General features: G+C 30.0%; 1 protein-coding gene across 4 annotated transcripts in view; it reads left to right on the forward strand.

Moving 5' to 3' along the window:
• LOC124360318 (protein crumbs-like) overlaps positions 1 to 21,334 on the forward strand; it is an 83,632-nt gene that overhangs the window by 57,936 nt on the left and 4,362 nt on the right. The window contains exons 4-10 of one of the 4 annotated variants that reach the window (XM_046813826.1): positions 2,857 to 2,982; positions 8,955 to 9,050; positions 9,640 to 9,753; positions 11,486 to 11,603; positions 12,791 to 12,929; positions 15,335 to 15,545; positions 17,812 to 17,928. In XM_046813826.1, the coding sequence (XP_046669782.1) occupies positions 2,857 to 2,982; positions 8,955 to 9,050; positions 9,640 to 9,753; positions 11,486 to 11,603; positions 12,791 to 12,929; positions 15,335 to 15,545; positions 17,812 to 17,928 (921 nt within the window). The remainder of the gene's footprint in view (positions 1 to 2,856; positions 2,983 to 8,954; positions 9,051 to 9,639; positions 9,754 to 11,485; positions 11,604 to 12,790; positions 12,930 to 15,334; positions 15,546 to 17,811; positions 17,929 to 21,334) is intronic. The other 3 variants (XM_046813827.1, XM_046813828.1, XM_046813829.1) reach the window with 3 other exon arrangements.

Consider the following 21,334-nt stretch of genomic DNA (forward strand, 5'->3'; position numbering starts at 1 on the left):
TGAATTCAAAAATTTGTTTTGTTCATAATAATTTTCAAAAATTATTACCAAAAACAAAATGAAAGCCATGAAGGAAAATAGTGTTTACATTCACAGTATTACACTTGACTAGAAATAGCAAGTATAAGCTTATCCCTCTCTATATTTTATACTGTTATTAATTCACTATTACTAAATCATATCACTGTTATCAAAGAAGAAGGAATATAGTTTTCTTTCAGTGCTCAAATTTAAATGTTAGGTTAATTTACAATGAATACATATTGACATTTTTATGATAATCAATTTATTGACTTTTATGATAAATATGAATAATTCAGCTACCTGTGTGCAAAGTGTCTTTTCAGTCTGCAGTAGTTTGATTGAGAAACTACCAGATACATTCAGAGATACCATATCACATTGTTAGTAGAAATTAGGGAAAGAACTCTTTTAGTCGTCATTATGGTTGCATAATTAATTTGCAACATTGCATTTTAGATGTAGACTTAATAACATTGCACAATATTAATTGCATTTGTGATTTGCACCCTTAACATGTTTTCTAAATGTATTAGTGCAATGTTTCATTTTAAGTCTGTTCACAAGTAGAAGCTCAGAAATTTCTGTTGCACCTGCACAGAAGATTCTTACTTAGTACTCACTGTAACTCACTTTTGTGTCGTTGCATGTTTTATTTGTAACTTTTAAGTCGCATTTCTGTTTTCTTATATCTGTTGTCTGTAAAACATTAATGTTTTGTTCTAAAATACGTTGAAACTCACTAAATAGATTTTTGTCTGCGTCTAAACGTTTACTGGAATTGATACACAATACTCAATTTTCAGATGTTTATATAATCATTGTTCAAATGTGGTCAAAATGTAGTTCTTTAGTCTTTAAATGTAAATTTTAGTACTTGTTCTATTTGTTTGTGTGCATGTATATGTTTATTTTTTGTTTGTACTTCCATTTTCATTGTATGGATATCATTTTTGAAATTTGAAATTACTAGATGTTTCAGAATGGTTATTAGGGTTATAAGGTTTTTTAGTTTTTATACCATTTGACTTATAGTTATAAATCAAGCATCCTGTATTTAGTTCCATTGTAATCTGTCAAGTAATAAATTATAATATCTATGGCTGGTATATCAGTTTAGAAACACCGGATTTCTTTTTAAAGGGATGATCAAGATTGACGTAAGAATGTGTTGAACAAATATAAGCTCAAAAAATAAGTGAAAAGAAATGTGTTCATGCATAGTCCCGATACATGCAGAATAAATACAGAAGCTAGTTATGAGTTAGCAATACCACTGACTTCTGTTACTTAGAATTGTGGTGTTTTAAATAATACCACTACTATTTCTAATTATTTTTTTATTAGAGCTGTACAAAAGCACAACAAAATAAAAATGTTGGTGTTATAGTCAAAAAGTCTATTTCACCACGGAACCTCATCATGAAATAAATTTCTGGAAGGTATTGTTTTATTAAGAGTGAAGAATGTTAAGGAGATGTTTACACCCTATAGATTCTGGTTTATGTATCAAATTTGCAAATGAAATGTTGGTGTACGATGATGAAGATTTTCTTCATTAAGATTCATTCATGAATAAACATTTCACCTAATTGGAAATGTAAACATTGATAATCTGCACATCAGAAAGTCAGGAATCCTGATGAGTTGGTGGTACAATATAAGACTTTCAAAAATTGAAGGATTTTATGCCTTTATGGTGGAAAATCAATGGGCCTTTTTTGGTGAAGTGTATCTGGTGTTTCTTCTCTTAGTGTTCTATAAATATATTCCTTGATTGTAAGGAGATTAACAATAAACATGTTTGGCAGCAAGATGGTGCGCTGTCTTATTTGTTTAACAAAGTACAGCATTGGTTGAATAATGTTAAACACAATCATTGGATAGCTGCTAGGGGCCAGTGGCATTGATTATGTTTCACATCACCTCCATGTTAACCCAATCTGACGTCATGCCAGTTTTGCCATAAAGGAATGTATGTTCGCTACCAGCTAACTTACCTGGCTAAAGAAACAAGATTTAAACAGTTGCGACTATTTCTCCAAAAAACACTGATCATGGTATGAAAAAGAACTTGACATAAACCGAATGTGTGTCATGTGAGTAAAGGTGCTCACATTGAACAACCGTAAGATAAGCAAAAAACTTTTTAATTGCTCATTTTAATATATAATTTATAATTATTTAAAGTCAAATGGAATAAATACTATAAAGCCTCAATTATTACTAGAAGAATTATGGTATATTTTTAGTTCACTTCCTTCTATTTTTTCTATAAAACTTTCTTTGTTCATCTTTATTAATTTCTCTCCACTCCTTCTATGTAAAGTATTATTCAAAAGTTGGTTAAATATTTATTTATAAAATAATATAACAATCAAAGTACCAATTTTAAATAAAAAATGCCAAGAAGTTAAAATATATAAACCATATATAAACTATGGTTTATATAATTATAAACAAAAATATATAATTTTATAACAAAAAAAATATAAAACAAAAAAAATATATAATTATATAAACAAAAATATATAAACCATTTTATGATTATTTTAAAATTTCAAATAGAATAATACTAGTTTACTCTCCGAACAATTTATACTTTTCATAAAAATATAAGTTCTATTCTAATAAGTGTATAGTTTTTACTCTTTTATTAGCTAATACAAACTTTCCCTTTGACATTTAAACAGATATCCTTAAATTTTATGAGACTAATTAAAGTGACATAAAAAAGCATTTCTTGATATTTAAAGTAGATGAAACGAAACCAACTGTTGAGTTGTGTGATTGTGGGTTTGACTGAGAGGGGAGGGGGTGGCTGCATGTTCACAGGTAGCCCCGAGGACCGCTGCCACAATCAACCCTGCATGACGCATGGTGTGTGCATTACACGGCCCGACAATTACTACTGCCAGTGCAATAGCAGATTTAGTGGCCGCAACTGTGAGGTCGACGATGGTGAGACCCCTCACATTCATTTGGCTTTGTGGCTGACCATTCCTTCATCATCTTTCTTTCGGGAGTTAACCTATACTAGAGATTCAAGTCTGAGTATATTTGTATTTTATTTAATATTATCAAGTTATTTTCTCAATAATGTTGTCAGTGTAACTGCTGAGGTCTCTTGTGATTATTTTTAAATCTTTCCGAATGAGTGAACTATTTTCTTGTTAAAGTATACAAAGGGACACTTATCTTCATTGGTGCCCTTAGGGCAATTCATTTTTAAGAAATTAAAATATTGAATTTCCCTTCTACATATTAATGTGTAACTTGAAAACATTTTTGTAATTTTCAAAGTTGATTTTTAATTCAAACATCTTTTTTGCCATGTTGAGATTAGTTATTTCTCACACAGTTACTCATAAATTTGTATTCTAGGTACGTATATATAGTACTGTTATTTTATATATAAAATAACAGTATATATATATATATACTCTTTCGTATTTCGAACATTTTACTTTCAAAAAGATTAAGAATATTGGGTTTTTGTCAAAGAAATTATGTTTCTTTGAGTTTTAAGTATAGGAATACATGATTAGTTTTCTGATCAAAAGGCAGTAACCTTCCTTCAAAACAGATTATTTTACTACATATTTTTTATTCATTTTAGAAACATTTTAGACTTTAAAATTAGTTTGTCACTTTGTGTTAGTTGATTATTTTTATTTTATTGGCAACACAGATATATATTTTAAATCTAGTATTTCATATTTTTGTTGCCCCATTTTGGCTTTTTCAAAATGAAATCATTAATTTGAATTTGTCATTGCTACATTATCTGAAGTCCTCCTCCCCCCAGAAATTTTATTTGGTGATATATTTATTTCTGTTTATATATATATATATATATATTTATTTATTTATTTATTTTATGACTTACACTCTAAAATTTAATTTAGTTAACATTATGTACAACTCAAACAATGAAATAGTTGGAGAATGTAGTGTTACTATTCATAATTTGAAATATCCTATATTAAACAAAGCTCAACATTTTAATTGAGTATTTTATAATTATGTATTTTAATTCACTTTCTGTGGGACTCAAAACTACTTTTCCATTGGAACTGCAGTAACCAAAGACTATGAATTTTGTGTGTGCAGAACTAAGATAATCATGCAAAAAGTTGAGATTTAATTTCACTATTTTTGGCTATTTTAAGGCAGACGGGTTTTCTAATCAATCACATTTGCTTATGCTCAATATGTCTAAATAAGAATATACAGTACTTATTCTTGTTTTATCAATATTTCCTTTTACCAATAATTTTAGACTAAAAAATGAGCCACACATTTTGTTTAAATTATATTCTTATTCACTCATTGTTTTAGAACTAAAATGATTGAAAGTATTTATAACATTATGATTTTAATATTAAAAGAACTAAATCTGAAATTAATTATTAAGCTGTACAGATTTATAAATTCTTTTTGTTGCCCTGTCACTGTTGAAAAATAAAACACTGGCTTACTTTCATCTCTAACCACTGCTTGGTCATTGCAAATTATACTATATTGCAGATTGAAATATGATATGTGCGCTTTATTTTAGGCTTGAATTTTTTTACTGAGCTTGATTTTTTAACATGCTCATTGCAGTAACAAATAGTTACTCTTCCTACTTTCAGTGCAAAGGTATGATGAAGGTGAACAAGACCTACATGGTAACGTGAAGATCATGGTCTTACAAAGTCTGTAAATTATATATGCCTCACTTAGATTTTCTTATACAAGAGATTGTCTGTGCAGTATAATATATCAAATATAAACAGAGCACTGGGTTCTTTATTAAACTTTTGTTCGTTTTGCAGTTTTATTGGTGCTAGTAAATAAAACACGCTCAAATAGCCAATAATTCAGCATTATTACAAAGTTACAAGTCTACAACCAAAAAAGCCATGTACGGTTAACAAAATTTTTTCCAATAGATCTAATTGTAAACATTGTGAAACATTCTTTAACTGAAATCTCCTACATTTCTAAAAATTCTATCTGGTTATTATTTTACACTTGTATTTAATATTTATACAAATATTCTTCATCAAGATTAATAAGTAGATCATTGAAGGATTGGAGGGGTATCTGTGGAAGGGTTGGACAGGAAGTTAAGTTATTGATATTTTATTATTAAATACCTGATACGGAAGGTAACATAATAAAAAAAATATTGTTCCTAATTTTATTACAGGACTTTTTAATTTATCAATTTTAATTTTTGTTATCAAAGCATTTGAAAATTTGATGAAAGTATGAAATCCTAATTTACCAGTTTTTGTTATGTTTCGTTCTACAAAAGTAATAGAATCAAAATTTCTGAGAGTCAGAAATTCTAGATATTAGATGGCCTACACTCATGATTCTTATCAGATCTCCATAATACAACACAGTGTTAATACCATAAAAACTCATTTCAATATGAAATCTTTAATCGAAATGGGAATTCTTTACTGAAATAAATTGATGAAATAGTCAAAGGTATGGCTATTGGATTGTATTAGACTACTCAGAATATCTGAGTGTCTGAAACTAATAAAATCTTTTGTACAATTTTGTTTTACAAAGTTTAATAATATAAATGAATTTTCACGCTTTTAATGTACATAATTATAAAAAAAAACTACTTAAAATTAGCCCCATAATTATAATATTAATTTTTTCATTTGATAATATTGAATAAAGAACTGAATATTGTGCTTTTATGTGTTATTATTAATATATTCGTACAACTTTTCCATTGTGTTAGTGTCATTAAATTTGACATTACACTTAATGATCCTGCTATAAAATTGGAAAATTGTTTTCTAAGTTAAAGTTTAACAAGATAATTAATCGCATCCTACGCGTTGTTGTCAAGGCAAGGTGAAATTTATAGAACACGGAAACATCCTTCTAACTTACAGGATGAGAAAACTTATATTTAAATACATTTTTTAAGGTTTTGTTTGGGTTTCCAATTATACACAATAGTGGAGAAAAAGAAAAAGATCAATCTATTCTACTTCTCTCCAGAAATATAGTATGATATATAAAATCTTGGATAAGGCAGTAATGTAATATCACTTACTACTCTAATTACTTTAATTATTACCAACCAGAAATGGACATACAAAATAATACGCTTTGCTATTGCAGGGTAGTGATAATGTCAGGTACAATGCACTGAAACTTATATCAAGCACTTAATTTTCAATAAAAATTAATTGACTGTGGTTGTAACATATTAACCTACTTGAAATACTCAACAAAAATTAACAATGTGTTATCGTTTTTTTATAAACAAATAAAACTTCTTCTAGTGCTTTTAGTGTTTTCTGTAATCTCTTTGTGCTTTTATATCTGAAGCATGGTTCAGGGAAGCATGTGTAATTTGTTGTAGCTGCATGTTATTAATTTGTTCAGTTTCAGTGTTTGTTATTTCTATTGATTTATCGATTTTTAAAAAACCTTTTCAGCATTTGTACCAGAACATTATATATTAAGCAGACTTTATATGTGTTACATTAGTGCTAATAACAGAATACTTAAAGTGGAATTTGTAATTTTGTGTATGTGTAACACAAACTAAAAAAAAATACTGTTGATCTTGATCTCAAGTGGAATAAGCCACATTAACATTGTTAATATAGATTTTCATCAACAGCAACTCTCACACTGAATGTCATGAGCAGCTAGAATTTAAATTAAGCTCTCTATACTCACACAGTTTTGAGAGGATTCTGTTTTGCCTCATTGTTTGTCAGATCTTTTTATATTAAACACATCTTTAGTTCTCTTTAACATACATTAAGCATTTTAAATAAAAATAAAAGGAATAGTAAGTATACCATTTTCTATAAATAATGGTTTACATAAATCCTGAAAACTAATATTATAAATTATACACAAATCTTTCTTTTGACATAAGATGACATCCTCAGGAAACGAGTTTGGCGATAAGGAGGTCCATTCTGTCCCTATCTACTATTTATAATTTGGCTACATAAGTAGGTTTAGATTAGGTTATCGTAAATATATTAGTACCAAAGTTAAAGATAACCTTTGCAAGCGCTCACGTAACCTGAGCTCTGGAGGAATGTTTTTCTTTTTAGGTCCTTGGAAAGAAAGAATCTTCTAAAAAATAGTGGCCTCCAGATAATACCAACAAGTACCAACAACTTAAATCATTACTAGTACAAAGTTTCAGTTTTGTGTGTAATATTTTTACACACATACAGAGGGTATACTTGTATCGTTTTCAGTAGAGTTTCACATGTATGGACCAAGAGACAACTGCAGTATTGTAGGTATGGTAAGAGAGATGCTGATTGCTATAGTCGCTCCAAACATGTTTTGAATCTCTACTTTCAGACACCTGAGCGAATTCCCAGAAAAATAATAAGTTAGAATCAATCACAGTTTAAATGATAAATGGAGCTATATAACACTAAAGAAATTAATATTCTTGTTCATAGGAAGTACACTGTTGTGTGAATTTCAATCACATTATTATGCTGTGAGGAGACTGTCCATAGTATGAACCAAATTGAAGCTCTATGAATTTTGGTGTTATCCATTTTAGGATTCGAGTTGGTGGCCATTAAAATTTATAGAAGTTTACAATTGAAATGTTATAAGAGAATGTTGACAAAGAGAATTTCAAATTAATTTTAACTAAATCAAGTCCTTGTTTTTACAAAAGAATTTATATGGTTATAACAATTTTTGTATTGTAATATTTGTGTACAATACAATGTACAATCTGTGTAAAGTATCAAGATTATGGACTCTAAATGTAACACTATATTAATATACCAAAATTGAGGGTTAATGTCCCATCAGTGGTGTGTGAATCAAACATCTTAACCCTCCATCGGGCGCTTAAAATTAGAAACACCATCAGGCGCTCACGGAGGTTTCCTCCAGGTTGGCGAATAATGGATATCATAGTCGTTTAAACTGTTTTTATTTGTTTAAATATTCATACTGATTTAATTACAATGTAATATATTCATTTTTAGAAATATAATAAAAAATTACACTCTTATGTAATGAATTTTCGAAATAAGAAATTCAAAATCTTAAAAAATGTTATTGTATAATAACAACATGATTAATTTTAAGGAATAATGCAATTAATTGTAAAAATGTTTAACCTACTTTAAATATGTATGGAAATTAACTTAGTTTTTAACTTCTTACAAAACAACTTACTTCAATTCTTGAGATATTATACAATTGTAATGTCAATTATTGCTCTGAAATAAAAATTTATTCTTTACTAAAAAATTTTTTACACACTGCACAAAATTTCAAAACATTTTCCTTCTGGTTCTTATAACGGCAATGTTCACTCCATAATCATTACTAAAATGTTCCCTAGCACACTGGTACTGTACTGACAAGTCTCTCGTCTTCATTCTCCAATTCAAAAAATTCAAATAAAATATATGGTATAATTTAAAAAGAAACCATCACAGGTCACACATTTAGGCGCACACGGATTATTACAACATAAAAACTAAACACAATAAGGCGCTCACGGAGATTTCGTCCAAGCACTACAAACACACCATCGGGCGCTCACGGAGGAATCGTCCAGTCACGCACGGAAGTAGACCTCATACTGACACATTTTGATAAATAAAAGCGGGAGGGTATTGTTTCGTTTCCCCGAAAGATGCTCGTGCAGTACACTGCGGGAAACGACTGCCGACATCAGAAAAGTAGTACTATTTTTAATAATAAAACATACACGGAGGAAAACTCCGTTTAGCGCCCGATGAAGGGTTAACTAATACTGCATCTTCAGTTTGACATTTCGAGATAACGACCTCATTAAAAATCTACCTTTATTCTGATTAAGCCGGAAGGGATATTGTTATTTATAATTGTGAGTTATGATAAGTGTTAGTAGTGTGATGATGATCTGGTGTGTTGGGTGACAGGTCCTCCTTGCCTGTCGATGCCTTGTCAGAACAACGCCCACTGCGAAGAAGATAATGTTGGCAACTACAAATGTCATTGCCCTCCTGGCTTCATAGGTAAGATCATATGTTACCTGTTTCTTTTTTGTGATATTAATTTTGAAACCAGAAACTGGCAGTCATCTTTTCTCAAGTATTAGTAGTTTTTTGAGCAAATTTTTGATGTATTGTGTATTCTGAGCTTGTATTGGGAAAAACATATGTATACTATTTTTAAAATTCTATTGAGCAATGATTGCATTGTACCTCAAAATGGACATTTAGTTATCGGTACTTTACAGTTTACCATTGTAAAAAGCTCAGTTATATTTGTGGCTGCCATTTCATGTAGATTGGCCCTATTTCAATTCTTTAAATGTATTTTTTATTGAATACCAAGACCTTTAAAATTATATGTTACAAAATTATAAGTGCTATTTGAAAATTTTTAGTCAGCCCCCACCTCCCTTTCCCATGAGGTCAAACATTTGAAAACTATTGTAGTCCTTTGTAGCCAGTAAGAGCGCCACAGACTGATTTCACATATCTAAAATAACAAAAAAGTTTAATGGGAGTGCAACATACTTTTCAATCACCCATTATAACATCATGTTTACTTACTATACTCACCTGTGTACTGATGGACTCTGATGTTGACATATTGTAGGCAAGCACTGTGAGGCCCAGGTGAGTGGGAGGGTCTGTGAGAACAACCCCTGTCAGAACAACAGCACCTGTATTGTCAGTCCTGTTGGCAGCTACAAGTGTGTCTGTCTCAAAGGTTTGTATTTAACTTTCACAAAAGCAATATTATCATTTAAAATTAAAATTTTTAGACTCACTTTTTTACGATTGAGCAAAAAAACACTTTTATATTGCATGTCAAACGATTTAAATTTATGTGAAATGAACCATTAAATAAATATATTTTATAAATGCTACAATATTGTCCAATTTGTAAAAAATGTGTAGGTTTTTTTATGATGACATTTTTCCATTTCTCATTTAAATTGGCTAATCCACATTATCCTCTTGGTATCTTTTCAGGACACCTCAGTATGGTGTTTTAACTGTCTTTAGTCATAACAGTAGCAATACTCTAGAGGAAGATGTGAGTAATAATTGAAAGGTGAATTGCATTATAGCATTAAGTCTTGTAAGCATTGGCTACTTTTAATAATTGTTTTGCAGAATTGAATTGTTTACTTTTTAGTTTTAGAATGTGAGTAATAATTGGATATGACATTAATTATATTCTATCCTTTAAGAAAAAAATATAAATTTAAAACCGGATTTTAAATAATTAACGGTACACTTTTTTTAAATTTAAATAACACTTTTTTAATGCTTTATTTAACACCTTCACTGCGACACAATTCATGCACCGACTTTAGGACAGTGGGGATAGTATGAGTGTTCGTCCACCAAATTCAGTGTGTTAAATACTATAAGTAGTATGGTTTTAAATTTTTAGTATTTTTTAATAAAATATACGATTATTTTTGTTTTCTTTCTCTCTCAAAAGATAAAAAAATTGTGGTGATGATTGAATATAACAAAGGAATGAAAATATAATTTGTCTTTACATTAAGTTATTTATCAATATTTTATTTACCCAACAGAATATATTAATGCAATTTTCAATTCTGAATATGCTATTCTGATTTAAATAACTTATTGTGAATAATTTGTTGACTTGTTAATCCATTAGGATGTTCCAAACTTGTTTATGATAAATATTCATTAGTCTTCTTAGTATATAACAATAACCAACAACAAGTTTTGCTAGTACTGAATTCACTGTGTACTGGAGACATTCACGACAGTGGTCCTTGTTGTCTTGTCAGCTAAAGGTTGGATTTGGTTGTATAAACATGTCCATTTGAGTTAATTCACTTTTGTACACTATTCCGCATTAGAACAGATGAAACATAAACTAATTTGAATGAGCAAGCAGAACTGCTATGTCATGTCTACAGCAGAAGAATTCACAGGTGGCATTTTTCATGGACAGATCTGTAACATTGATCATTATGTCACATTACTAGTTTGAAGTGCAATACTCATTAAAAACATAATTTTAAACATTACGATACTGGTTTATACTCATTGAAATTGTGTCTCGTTTAATTATTGTTGTTGCTTTATATTTATATGTTGACTACTTAATATCGATATTAGAATGCTGAAGAAATTAAGTAAGTTTTTTTTAAGGAGAGGGCAATCCCCTTTTTATTCTTATTTGCACCACCCTCTGGCACTGGCCACTGGTGGGCCACTGGCCTTTGCAAGGATCTTATCAAACTGGGGACAAATCATACAGTACAAGGTCAATGGTACTGATAACAGGTGCTACAGTCACAGACAGGAATTGAACCAGCACTATCTCTAGATCAAATATAAAAGTTCGACATTTTGGAACGCTTGGCCATCAATACTCCCAATTGATTTAAAATTAAAATCTTCATCAAGTTATTCCATAACCAACAATAATTTCTTATGTTTTGTTATAGGGTTTTCTGGCAACGACTGTGAAATAAACATTGATGAATGTTTATCTGATCCTTGTCAGAATGGAGGGACATGCATTGATGATATTGACAACTACACTTGCAATTGTGCCAGCACTGGGTTCGTATTTACTTTGTTTTCTATTAGTGTTGTTATATCACTATTCAATAGAAGGGACTAATCCGTCTATTTGTTCTTCAAGTGAGTGATGGTTGTTCATAGATGCACTTACTAGCCTTTTTCATGCTACAGTCAGCAGTGGTCCACTGCATGTTTGTAAAATTGTGTGCACTAATGTTTTTGAGAACAGAGTTTATGTAAACCACCTCAACAGCCTGGTGAACTCTACATTTTTGAAATCCCAGCCCAGAATTCATGTTCATTTTATCCATGTTCCGATGAACCAACCATAGTACCTACTCCAAAGAAGGAGCAATTAGATGTCCAGTACTGTACCACATAGTACTGCACATATAATACCAAGTTGCCTCTGAACACACATGGTAGTCGTTTCCCCATACTGTCAAGATGCATATGTCTACTCACCCCGTGTATGGGGGAGTTCATAAATAATTAGATGGAGTCTTTACCACGCCATCTACCCTTCCTATCATCCGTTTCCTTTTCTGCTTTCATCCCTTTCTTCACTTACATGTACGCTGCTGATAACATTCCATTCCAAAAAATCCTAAAAGGACTTGCATTATTTCTATAATTATTAAAGCTTAATGTCTGCATAGTATTTACTGTATCTTTATAAATTTTTAGTTTGTTTACAAATTTACTGTAAGAGCAATGTAGGATCAGTTCGTTGTATATAACGTATATAGTGTTGGGAACACTAAAATATATAAATACAAATCTCAATCAATACAAATACAAACTCTCCTTCCACGGAATTCATAATAAAGATAGATTTTTGGTGTGACATCAAGTTAAAACATTTTGGTTTATGAATTCTATTTATAAATTTAAAGTGTAACAATTTACAGTTGCTGTAATAAGATTTCAAAATAACTTGTACTACTTTTCTAACACGTTTACAATTAAATTAGTTTAAAATATAATACAAGACTATTAATAGAAAAAGGTACAATGACTTTGGAACTGATGGCAGTTTTTGAGTGGACAATTTTCTGGTGGGGTTCATGTTAAAGTATTGATTGCAACAGAATTTCTATTAAATTACATAAAATCAGATATTAAAAAAATAAAACTATCATTGAAAAGATTTCCATATTTTTTAAATAGATAAATTATTTTGTATTTTCTAGAAACTAAAGTGTAGAGTTTTCTATGTTTCTTAGGTACAAAGGAAGACATTGTGAGGACAACATAAATGAATGTGAAGAAAAGCCTTGTTTGAACAGTGGTACATGTTTTGACACATACGGCAGCTATTCTTGTGAATGCCCAAATGGATTCACTGGTCAGAATTGTGAAATTGTAAGTTTTTAAAACAATTTGTACTCTTTCAGTTAATTTGTACTTGTTTCCAGCTGTATATGTTTTAATGTTATAATGCAGTAGTAATTGTATTTTTACAAATAGAGTAGTATATTCAAGTCTCGTGTTATGTTATTTCTTTTATAGGTCTTAAATGTAAATTATCATAATCAAATTATCACAATGTAAATCTCATTCAACCTAGTTCGCTAAAAAATTATTCTCGAATGGTGAACAACTTATCGGCATCTTTCGAATATTAATTTTATGTTTATTTTATTAAATAATAATATGCATAATAAGTATGCAACGAAATTATAAAGTTGCAATACAAATGTTTGTTTGCCATGTCTAGTTGCGCACTTCGAGAGAACGCGAAAAAATGGGACTTTTTCCCTATACAAAAGTCAGGGGGACTAAAGTCGAGGGGAATTTTGTTTAGGAATAAGTTTGGCTACATCACTGCATTCAGATTTTCTTTCTCAACAAGCTCGTCTGCTTCAAACATCTGTTCATAGCTATATCTTGTGAAGAAAGACCTTCAACGCAATCATTGTTTGCAACATTTCTTTAATCTTAGACAATTAGTTTCACTAGTCGCTAGTATTTTGTTGTTTCTTGAAATATTATTAGAGTTGTGTTAGTATCAAACGACATAAAACTTTTCCTATTTGCCACCAAGTGGTATAGATAACTTCGAGGAATAAGTAAATTATAAGTATTTATTTTGTGAACAAATTTTATAATATTGAGAGAACTATGTCCGCTATAGTGATGTACTAGCATTACTCATTGTGTATTCTATACTTTTATTTGTGAATTTTAAACTTGTATGTATAAACTATATGGTGAACAAAGTTTTTATTTGTCACTCATTTATTGGAAAATAATTTAGTGACATTCACAGGTCTGTAGGCTTAAATTGTGATATAAAAATTGTTATACCTAGGCCTACACCTAGATTACAAATACTGTTTATTTAATTATTTTTTATTTATTCAACACTATAAGCGACCTAGTAAATAAGTCAGGTGAACTCAGACAATTATTACTAGACAATGTGTTTTGATTATTATAAATTTACTTCTTGAAAAAACACTTAGGATTTGCAACAGACATGTTTACATATAAATCTATGAAAACAAAACAATATTTTTTTGTTTTCAGAAATTTTATGCTCTACAACATAGAAAAGGTCTCAAAATATAGTAAGGGTACAGAAAATATCTAAAAATGTTAGAATGTAAATATTTAATTTTTTGTAAAAACACAACATTTAACTATTTACCAAAAAATATTTTAAAGTTCAAAAACATGCAAATTATGCATAATGGAAACTTCTAACATTTTGAAACCACTTATTTGTAAACTTCTAGTCAGAGGAGCAGATTCACCAATATGTTAACAAGCTTTTCACTAGTTACTTGAGGTGATTTTCCTTTAAGACAGTAATGTTTTATCAACACTAAAAATTATTTTCATCCAGTACATATAAATTATTCAACAAACACAATTCAAATTAATGCTCAACGAATCTTAACTGTAATAATTCCCCCAATACCTACCAGCAACTTTGCACTATCAGAAATATATCAACATTTAGTTTTTATTAAGAATTTTTAGTACCCAGAAATGAGTTATTTCAAATGATATATCTATATACTTGTTTTAATATTTACTATAATTAATTTTAAAGACTATCTACACTTTTCTTCAAGATCAATGATATATATTCTCTGCAGCCATGGGGTTTTGGGCAGTCCTGGCAAATGTTATTTCTATATTGTTCTAGTCAAAAAGTATTTTAAATAATGTTGAGGTTATTTTTGTAAGTTATTAACTTGTAATAAAATAATATGTCTTATATTAAAGTAGTACAGTTTTAAGTTTTGGCAATGTATCTGTTCAAGCATGAATTTATTTTGCAATAAAGATGACTATGACGATAATTATGTATTTTAAATTGTCTTGGTGACTGAAATGTTTGATCTTTTCATTATATGACTCAACCCAACTGAAACATAAATATAAATCACGACAAATCTGAGAAAGTGTGTTACGACTCAGTTATAGGTAGAGATTGTTTCAGAAGATGCAGTCCTGTAACAACTGGTTATGTCATAATGGAGCCACATGTTAAGACTCAGTTATAGATAGAGATTGTTTCAGAAGGTGCAGTCCTGTAACAACTGGTTATGTCAGAATGGAGCCACGTGTTAAGACTCAGTTATAGAGATTGTTTCAGAAGGTGCAGTCCTGTAACAACTGGTTATGTCAGAATGGAGCCACGTGTTAAGACTCAGTTATAGATAGAGATTGTTTCAGAAGGTGCAGTCCTGTAACAACTGGTTATGTCAGAATGGAGCCACGTGTTAAGACACAGTTATAGATAGAGATTGTTTCAGAAGGTGCAGTCCTGTAACAACTGGTTATGTCAGAATGGAGCCACATGTGAGGACCAACCTCACGGGTTCAAGTGTAACTGCCCGCCAGGCTATAGTGGTGTTTATTGTGAGGTCAACGGCAACGGTTGCCAGCCCGGTGTCTGCCCGCCCAACGCTGACTGCTTTGAGCATGCTGCGGGCATACAGTGTATCTGTAAACCTGGATACACAGGTAACCCCTCAACTTCTAACATTGTTATTCAAATATTCATTTAAAATATCTTTTATCATCAGTAACGTTAATGATTAACTATATTTTAAGTACCAAAATTTCGTCTTTTGCTATTACAATGTAATAATATTGTAATACTGGCCAGCTAAAAGTCAGTATCAATTCTGTACACTCTCCAGGTTATGCAGCTCTTACCTAACCTCGGTTTTGTTTCATTTGTAGTTAATAACAGTGCTATAAATCATTTCCAGTCATTTCAGTTTTGGGAACTTAAACTTTTTCATTTACATTTATATTTTTCAGCTACAGATGTACAGTGTAAAGTAACAATTTGTGTTGTGAGTTATTTCAGTAGTCTTGATTATATTAAACCTGTTACATTTAGTAAGTGAGTATATTAAGAGTAGCGAGCTATTTTACTGATATCACCAATGTCATTTTACAATTTAATTATTTTCTAATTTCTGTGTACAGTAAAATCCTGATTATCAGAACTTAAATTATCGGAAACACGGGTTATTGGAAACTATTTAAGAAGTAGTAAATACAGTTTCGAATTGAGAAGCTACAAAAAAAAAGAACAAATAATTTGGGCAAGGGGCAATTCTAAGGTGACAGCACTAAAAATATTTATTGCAGTAATTGTCAATGGAGGACAACACCTCAACCACTTCGCCGCCTACGTTCATAAAAAGGAGCAATTACAAACCCTCTTCCTCAATACCATGTAAACTTTCCTTTCACTAGCCAGCCGCACACCCACTCTTAACTGTACCGTCAATAGATGAGTCACCATCCTTACATCCCTACCTGGCTCCCACAGTGATGACACCACCCTTTCCAACCTTTCCTTGCTCTGGAATGACAGTGCTACACTCACCAACCCTGCTATCAGCAGCAAAATCCGTTTCTCCATTTTCGCTCAGTGCTTGTCTTACAGTGGCAAGTTCAGTGTCATTTTCTCTTGCCTCTGATATTTTAAGAACAAATAAGTTTATATTCAGTTGATTGTAAATATTCTGTAAAATATTATTCTTGTTCTGTTTGTAGTATAAAATGAAAGAGTAATTTTATAATTTGAACAAAACTACATATTAACTTAACCTCGTATTATCGTAAATTTTGGTTGTCCGAAACATGTTCAGTCCCTATTACTTCCAATAATTGAAATTTAACTTTATATATAAACAAATAATACAAGAACTGTGTTGTCACTTGCTATAGTGCTCACACTGTTTTCTTATATGGCATCTGTAGCTTTTTTATGAAGTTAATATTTTAGATTTGATAAGTTAATTTAAGAAAACTATTAGATAATTACAAAACTGTAGATTTTGTACACTTACTTCTTTCTCTTGTAATCTCACTGTACTCTGCATTGATGGTTGGCTTGGAAGTAAAGTATATTCCTTCTTATGGTTTTACTAGAAACCTTTTTTCTTTACTCTTATTTGCTAATTAATCTAATGTAGTGTTTTGTGCTTCTTGCATTAGAATGATTTGAGACGCTTTATTTTTTCATAACTTTAACCTTATAAGGTAACATATGAGGAAATATCTTGGCTGAGTTACTTAAACTACAATACTCTAAACATTTTGAACGCAATACAAAAATTAAAAAACTTGTTAAACTAATCTTTTTGAAATTTATAAAACAGGGTTTCCAATTTAATAATTTATTAAATATTTTAAATTAAATGAATTTATAATTAAGGTTTTAATTTAGTTAGATTAAAATATTTTGTGATGTATTATTAATTATTTTCTTGTAACTTGTGATTTTACAATCGTGAATATATTTTTTTGCTCAGTCTGTTTTAAAAAGTATGATCAGTAATGATTGAATTATGTGGGTGAATTTTCTAATAAAATATTGGTTAGCAAAAATAACTATGGTTCAGTTAGGTTTTAAAATGTATTAAACTTCTCTCTTTGTCATAAACTTACTAGATTTTGCAGATTCGTTTTTCAAGTGACTTGTTAATTATCCTAAATTTTGTGGTTAACACAACACTATCCATGTTTGCAAGGCACAAATTGAGAGGGTACAGCCATATCTATGCATATTTAAAATTTGACAATAAATAAAGAGATAGGTCTATTCTATAGGCCAGATTTAGTAAAATCTGAATAATTGCACAGTTACTAAAACAAATGTTACTTACAACTGACAGCACTGAAATTACAAGAAAGCGCATGTTGGACAGAAGTGTGTGAACTGCATACCTCACACACTTGACTCTTGACTCTATCAATTGTTGGCCAGGTTTACCTTCAGCTTGTAAGCCGATTGATGCATGTTTAAACTCACCTTGTCACAATGGAGGCACTTGCTCAGTGTCCGGAGATGGTTTCAACTGTTCATGTGTGCCTGGATTCACAGGTTAGTTTAGACTGTCTTATCTCACGTATTCATCTTGTAATATAAATATTTTCTTCTATGTCTGTTTAACAGTAGTTATTAACATAAAAATTGCTTTCTTTCAAAAAATTTTGCCTGCAATTTTAATCTGTATCTCTTGATTCTGAAGTAACTGAATTTGTTTAGATTACTTTTCCATAACTATGCTTCAGAATTTTGAGTAGTTTAAAATTTACAATGCACCCTTTAGCTTCCATATATATATTTTTGGAAAAAATTGGTGCTGTTTAGAATTCATTCTCATTGTTAAATATAAAATTCTGCAGATTAGTTAGACAATATAAACATTTGTTCATAAATGTTACGTTTGGTGGTCAAAGAACAAATAACAAGTTCTCTCAAAATTTGATGTTAATTAAATGTGAAACATAATTAATTTACACAATATTTGACTGTTTTCTTTTCTTACATAGTATAGTACTACTACACGCTATAGTAACTTGAATTAATTTGCATGTCTTTAAGCTAATCCAAGGTGAACTGAGCTCAAAATCTTCAAAATCTTACTTCAGAATGTCTAAAACTTTGTAGCTGTTAAGTCTTATAACAAATATACTTCTTACATATAAACATTAACATCAATGCTATAATGTCCAGAATTGTGGTTACAGAAAGGTCAGGTATGTCTTGACAACCTTCTAAAGTTCTATAGTGATTCTGATTCTCAATTCTGATGCAGAAAGTGTCCATCAGGTATACCTTTTACAATTCTTGAAAAAGATATTTATTAATGGTGGATGGTAAAAAAAGTCCCATTTACTAAATTGTTCATGAAGGTTTCTTGTTATGTTACAACACTTTGGCTGTGCACTGTCATGAATCAAAACCACGCCATACAAGAGTATGTCTTTATACTTGTTTTAGATCACTCTATAGAACCAGTGTAGTTAGTTTTTCACAATTTTGTACAGAGAAAAAAACCTTAAGATTTATAGGAAATTATTTCAGAAGATCAGTTACCGTAAACTTTTGTTTTTGGACCACCTTATAAGCAAGCTTAACTAGGACCACAGTAGCCATAGACTTGCATCCTAGTCCAGTTTCATCATAGGCACAACACAAGTATACTCTTATTTAGATTTTTTACGCTGTTCCTGCTCACTACTATCACTTATACAATTTTCAACATTAACAATTTTTGGGCTTATCTGTAATGGATTTCAAAAGCATGGTCAGAGGTTGAAAAATTCACTCTCCTATCTTCAACATTGTTCACGGTTTTGTGTTGATGTTCAGTTAAGATGAAGGAATAATTAGGGATTACTTTAAGTTACCTGCACAGTAGTAAATAATGTGTAATCTATATCTATGTACTTGGCTCTTTTTTTATGCTACAACATAAATATTAACTACTAGTCTGGTTGTATATATCTAAGAGATATAGTAGACTGCTAATGTAAGATTACAAATTTGATCCTGTTGCTGCTTAATCTTAAATACCTTGTCAAAGATGTCCATTAACTATTTATTCCTCTTAATGAACAAAGCCATTCTTCTATGTGGCAACCACCATCCATTATGTTCTACTATCAGATCTAAACCAGTAAAATCAGATCCATTATCAAAGGATTAGTTATATTTATTGTGTTTTAGTAGACTTGCTATCTCAAAAGGAGATGTAGTGTAAATAATTAATGTTTCAGTTTTGTCATGGGTAATATTTAAGGGTGTACAGTAGTTTTTGTTTATTTGTGAGAAAATATAGTAGTATAAGTTATTATTCATAGTAGGATTGTTTAGGCCTGTTGTTATGAAAGGTTGAGGAAAAGATTCCAGGAAACTTATGCGTAAGTTTAATCCAAGACCTTTTCAATTTAATATATTTTTGGTACTCTTTCCCCCAAATTATTGTAATAAGTAATGATCTAAATTTTTAAATCTATGAGTTATGCCATTTAGTATTAATCAGAATTAAAATAATTTCTTGTATGATGTAGATATTAATTAGTTAGTAATTTGTAAATTGCACTATTTTTGTTTTTTTTTTTTTGCTCTTTTGAGTCTATACTAACAATATTTGTTTTTGTGTACCTTTGCCTGTCCATATATCCAAATTTGTTGGTAATACTTAAGATTACCATGTTTTATCACTCTTATGTGATACTCACCTGTAGCAATAAAAAGAAATCTTTTTAATGGCACCATAGCCTTAATAAAGTATTCAGTTGTTGGCCATTATTATGAACTTTAAAAAAGAATGGCGCAAAACACATAAAGTTTACGATTGCACAAATACTTGCATATCAAACATGTTCACATCCTGCTGTGCCGACTAAAATTGTATGTTGTAATGTTCTCATTGCTGTTAGATATGACTCCACAACAGTGGTGAAAACATAGTAATATAAATATTACACAAATATTTGGGTCTGACGGGCTGAGGCACATAAAGTAAGTAATGTTTGTTGAATGAATAATTTTTCTAGTATTGTTTAGCAGTACAATTTTAGTGGTATTATATTACATATTCTTTGCTACTTACATTAAGTTCCTTTATAGTGTGTTTGTCTATCTACTGATTGCTGACGGAATGCTAATATCATTGTAGATTATTAGAGTATTTTTCTTATTAGAAAAAAATATACATCCATATGCCCTGTAAAAATAAATGTCTTGTTCATATACCATTTGATAAGGTGGTGCAATCAATTTTGGGTTTGGAAAATGTATTTTGTTGTGTTTAAATTCATAGCCTTAAAATATAATTTCCCTGAATGCAAAGATAAAAATAAAGTAGATAAATAAAGGCAAAAGATCTTTTTTGCACAAACATTTGACAGGTTTATAAACAGTGTAAAACAAACTAGTGCATTATCAAATTATAAAATACTAATAATATAATAAAAACTAATATCAGCAAAAACTAGAATAACTAGTTTAGTTGTAATAAAAAATTATAGTTTTTCTCTTATACTATAGTAACATTTTTCAATTAAAACATCTTTAAGTTTTACATTAAATTTAATGTAAGTTTATTACATAAATGTTATCCAATATATAGAGGAAGTTTTTATTCTTAAGTATGAATATTCAAAAAGTATAAAATTTAGACAAGAAAAACTAATAAATGTTTGGGTGCAAAGTTACCATTGCTTAATATTGTTCTTAAAGGGTAAAATTCTAGGTTGTTTCATTACAAGCGGCTCTTAAGGTCACAGGGTTTGAATTTTTACTAACTCAGATTTAATTTTCAAAAGCACCGAGAAGGGTATTCTGTGTACACTCCCTGTACACTGTGTCCCTGTGAACTTAAAAATACTCCAAACTTAACAAACTCCATTCTCTAAACATACTATGGTGCCCCATATGTAAAGATGATCAAAAGTTATAATATTATACTAAAATTTCATTGCTATGAATCCTATAT

Source organism: Homalodisca vitripennis, chromosome 4 (genome assembly GCF_021130785.1).
Source record: "Homalodisca vitripennis isolate AUS2020 chromosome 4, UT_GWSS_2.1, whole genome shotgun sequence".
NCBI lineage: Eukaryota > Metazoa > Arthropoda > Insecta > Hemiptera > Cicadellidae > Homalodisca > Homalodisca vitripennis.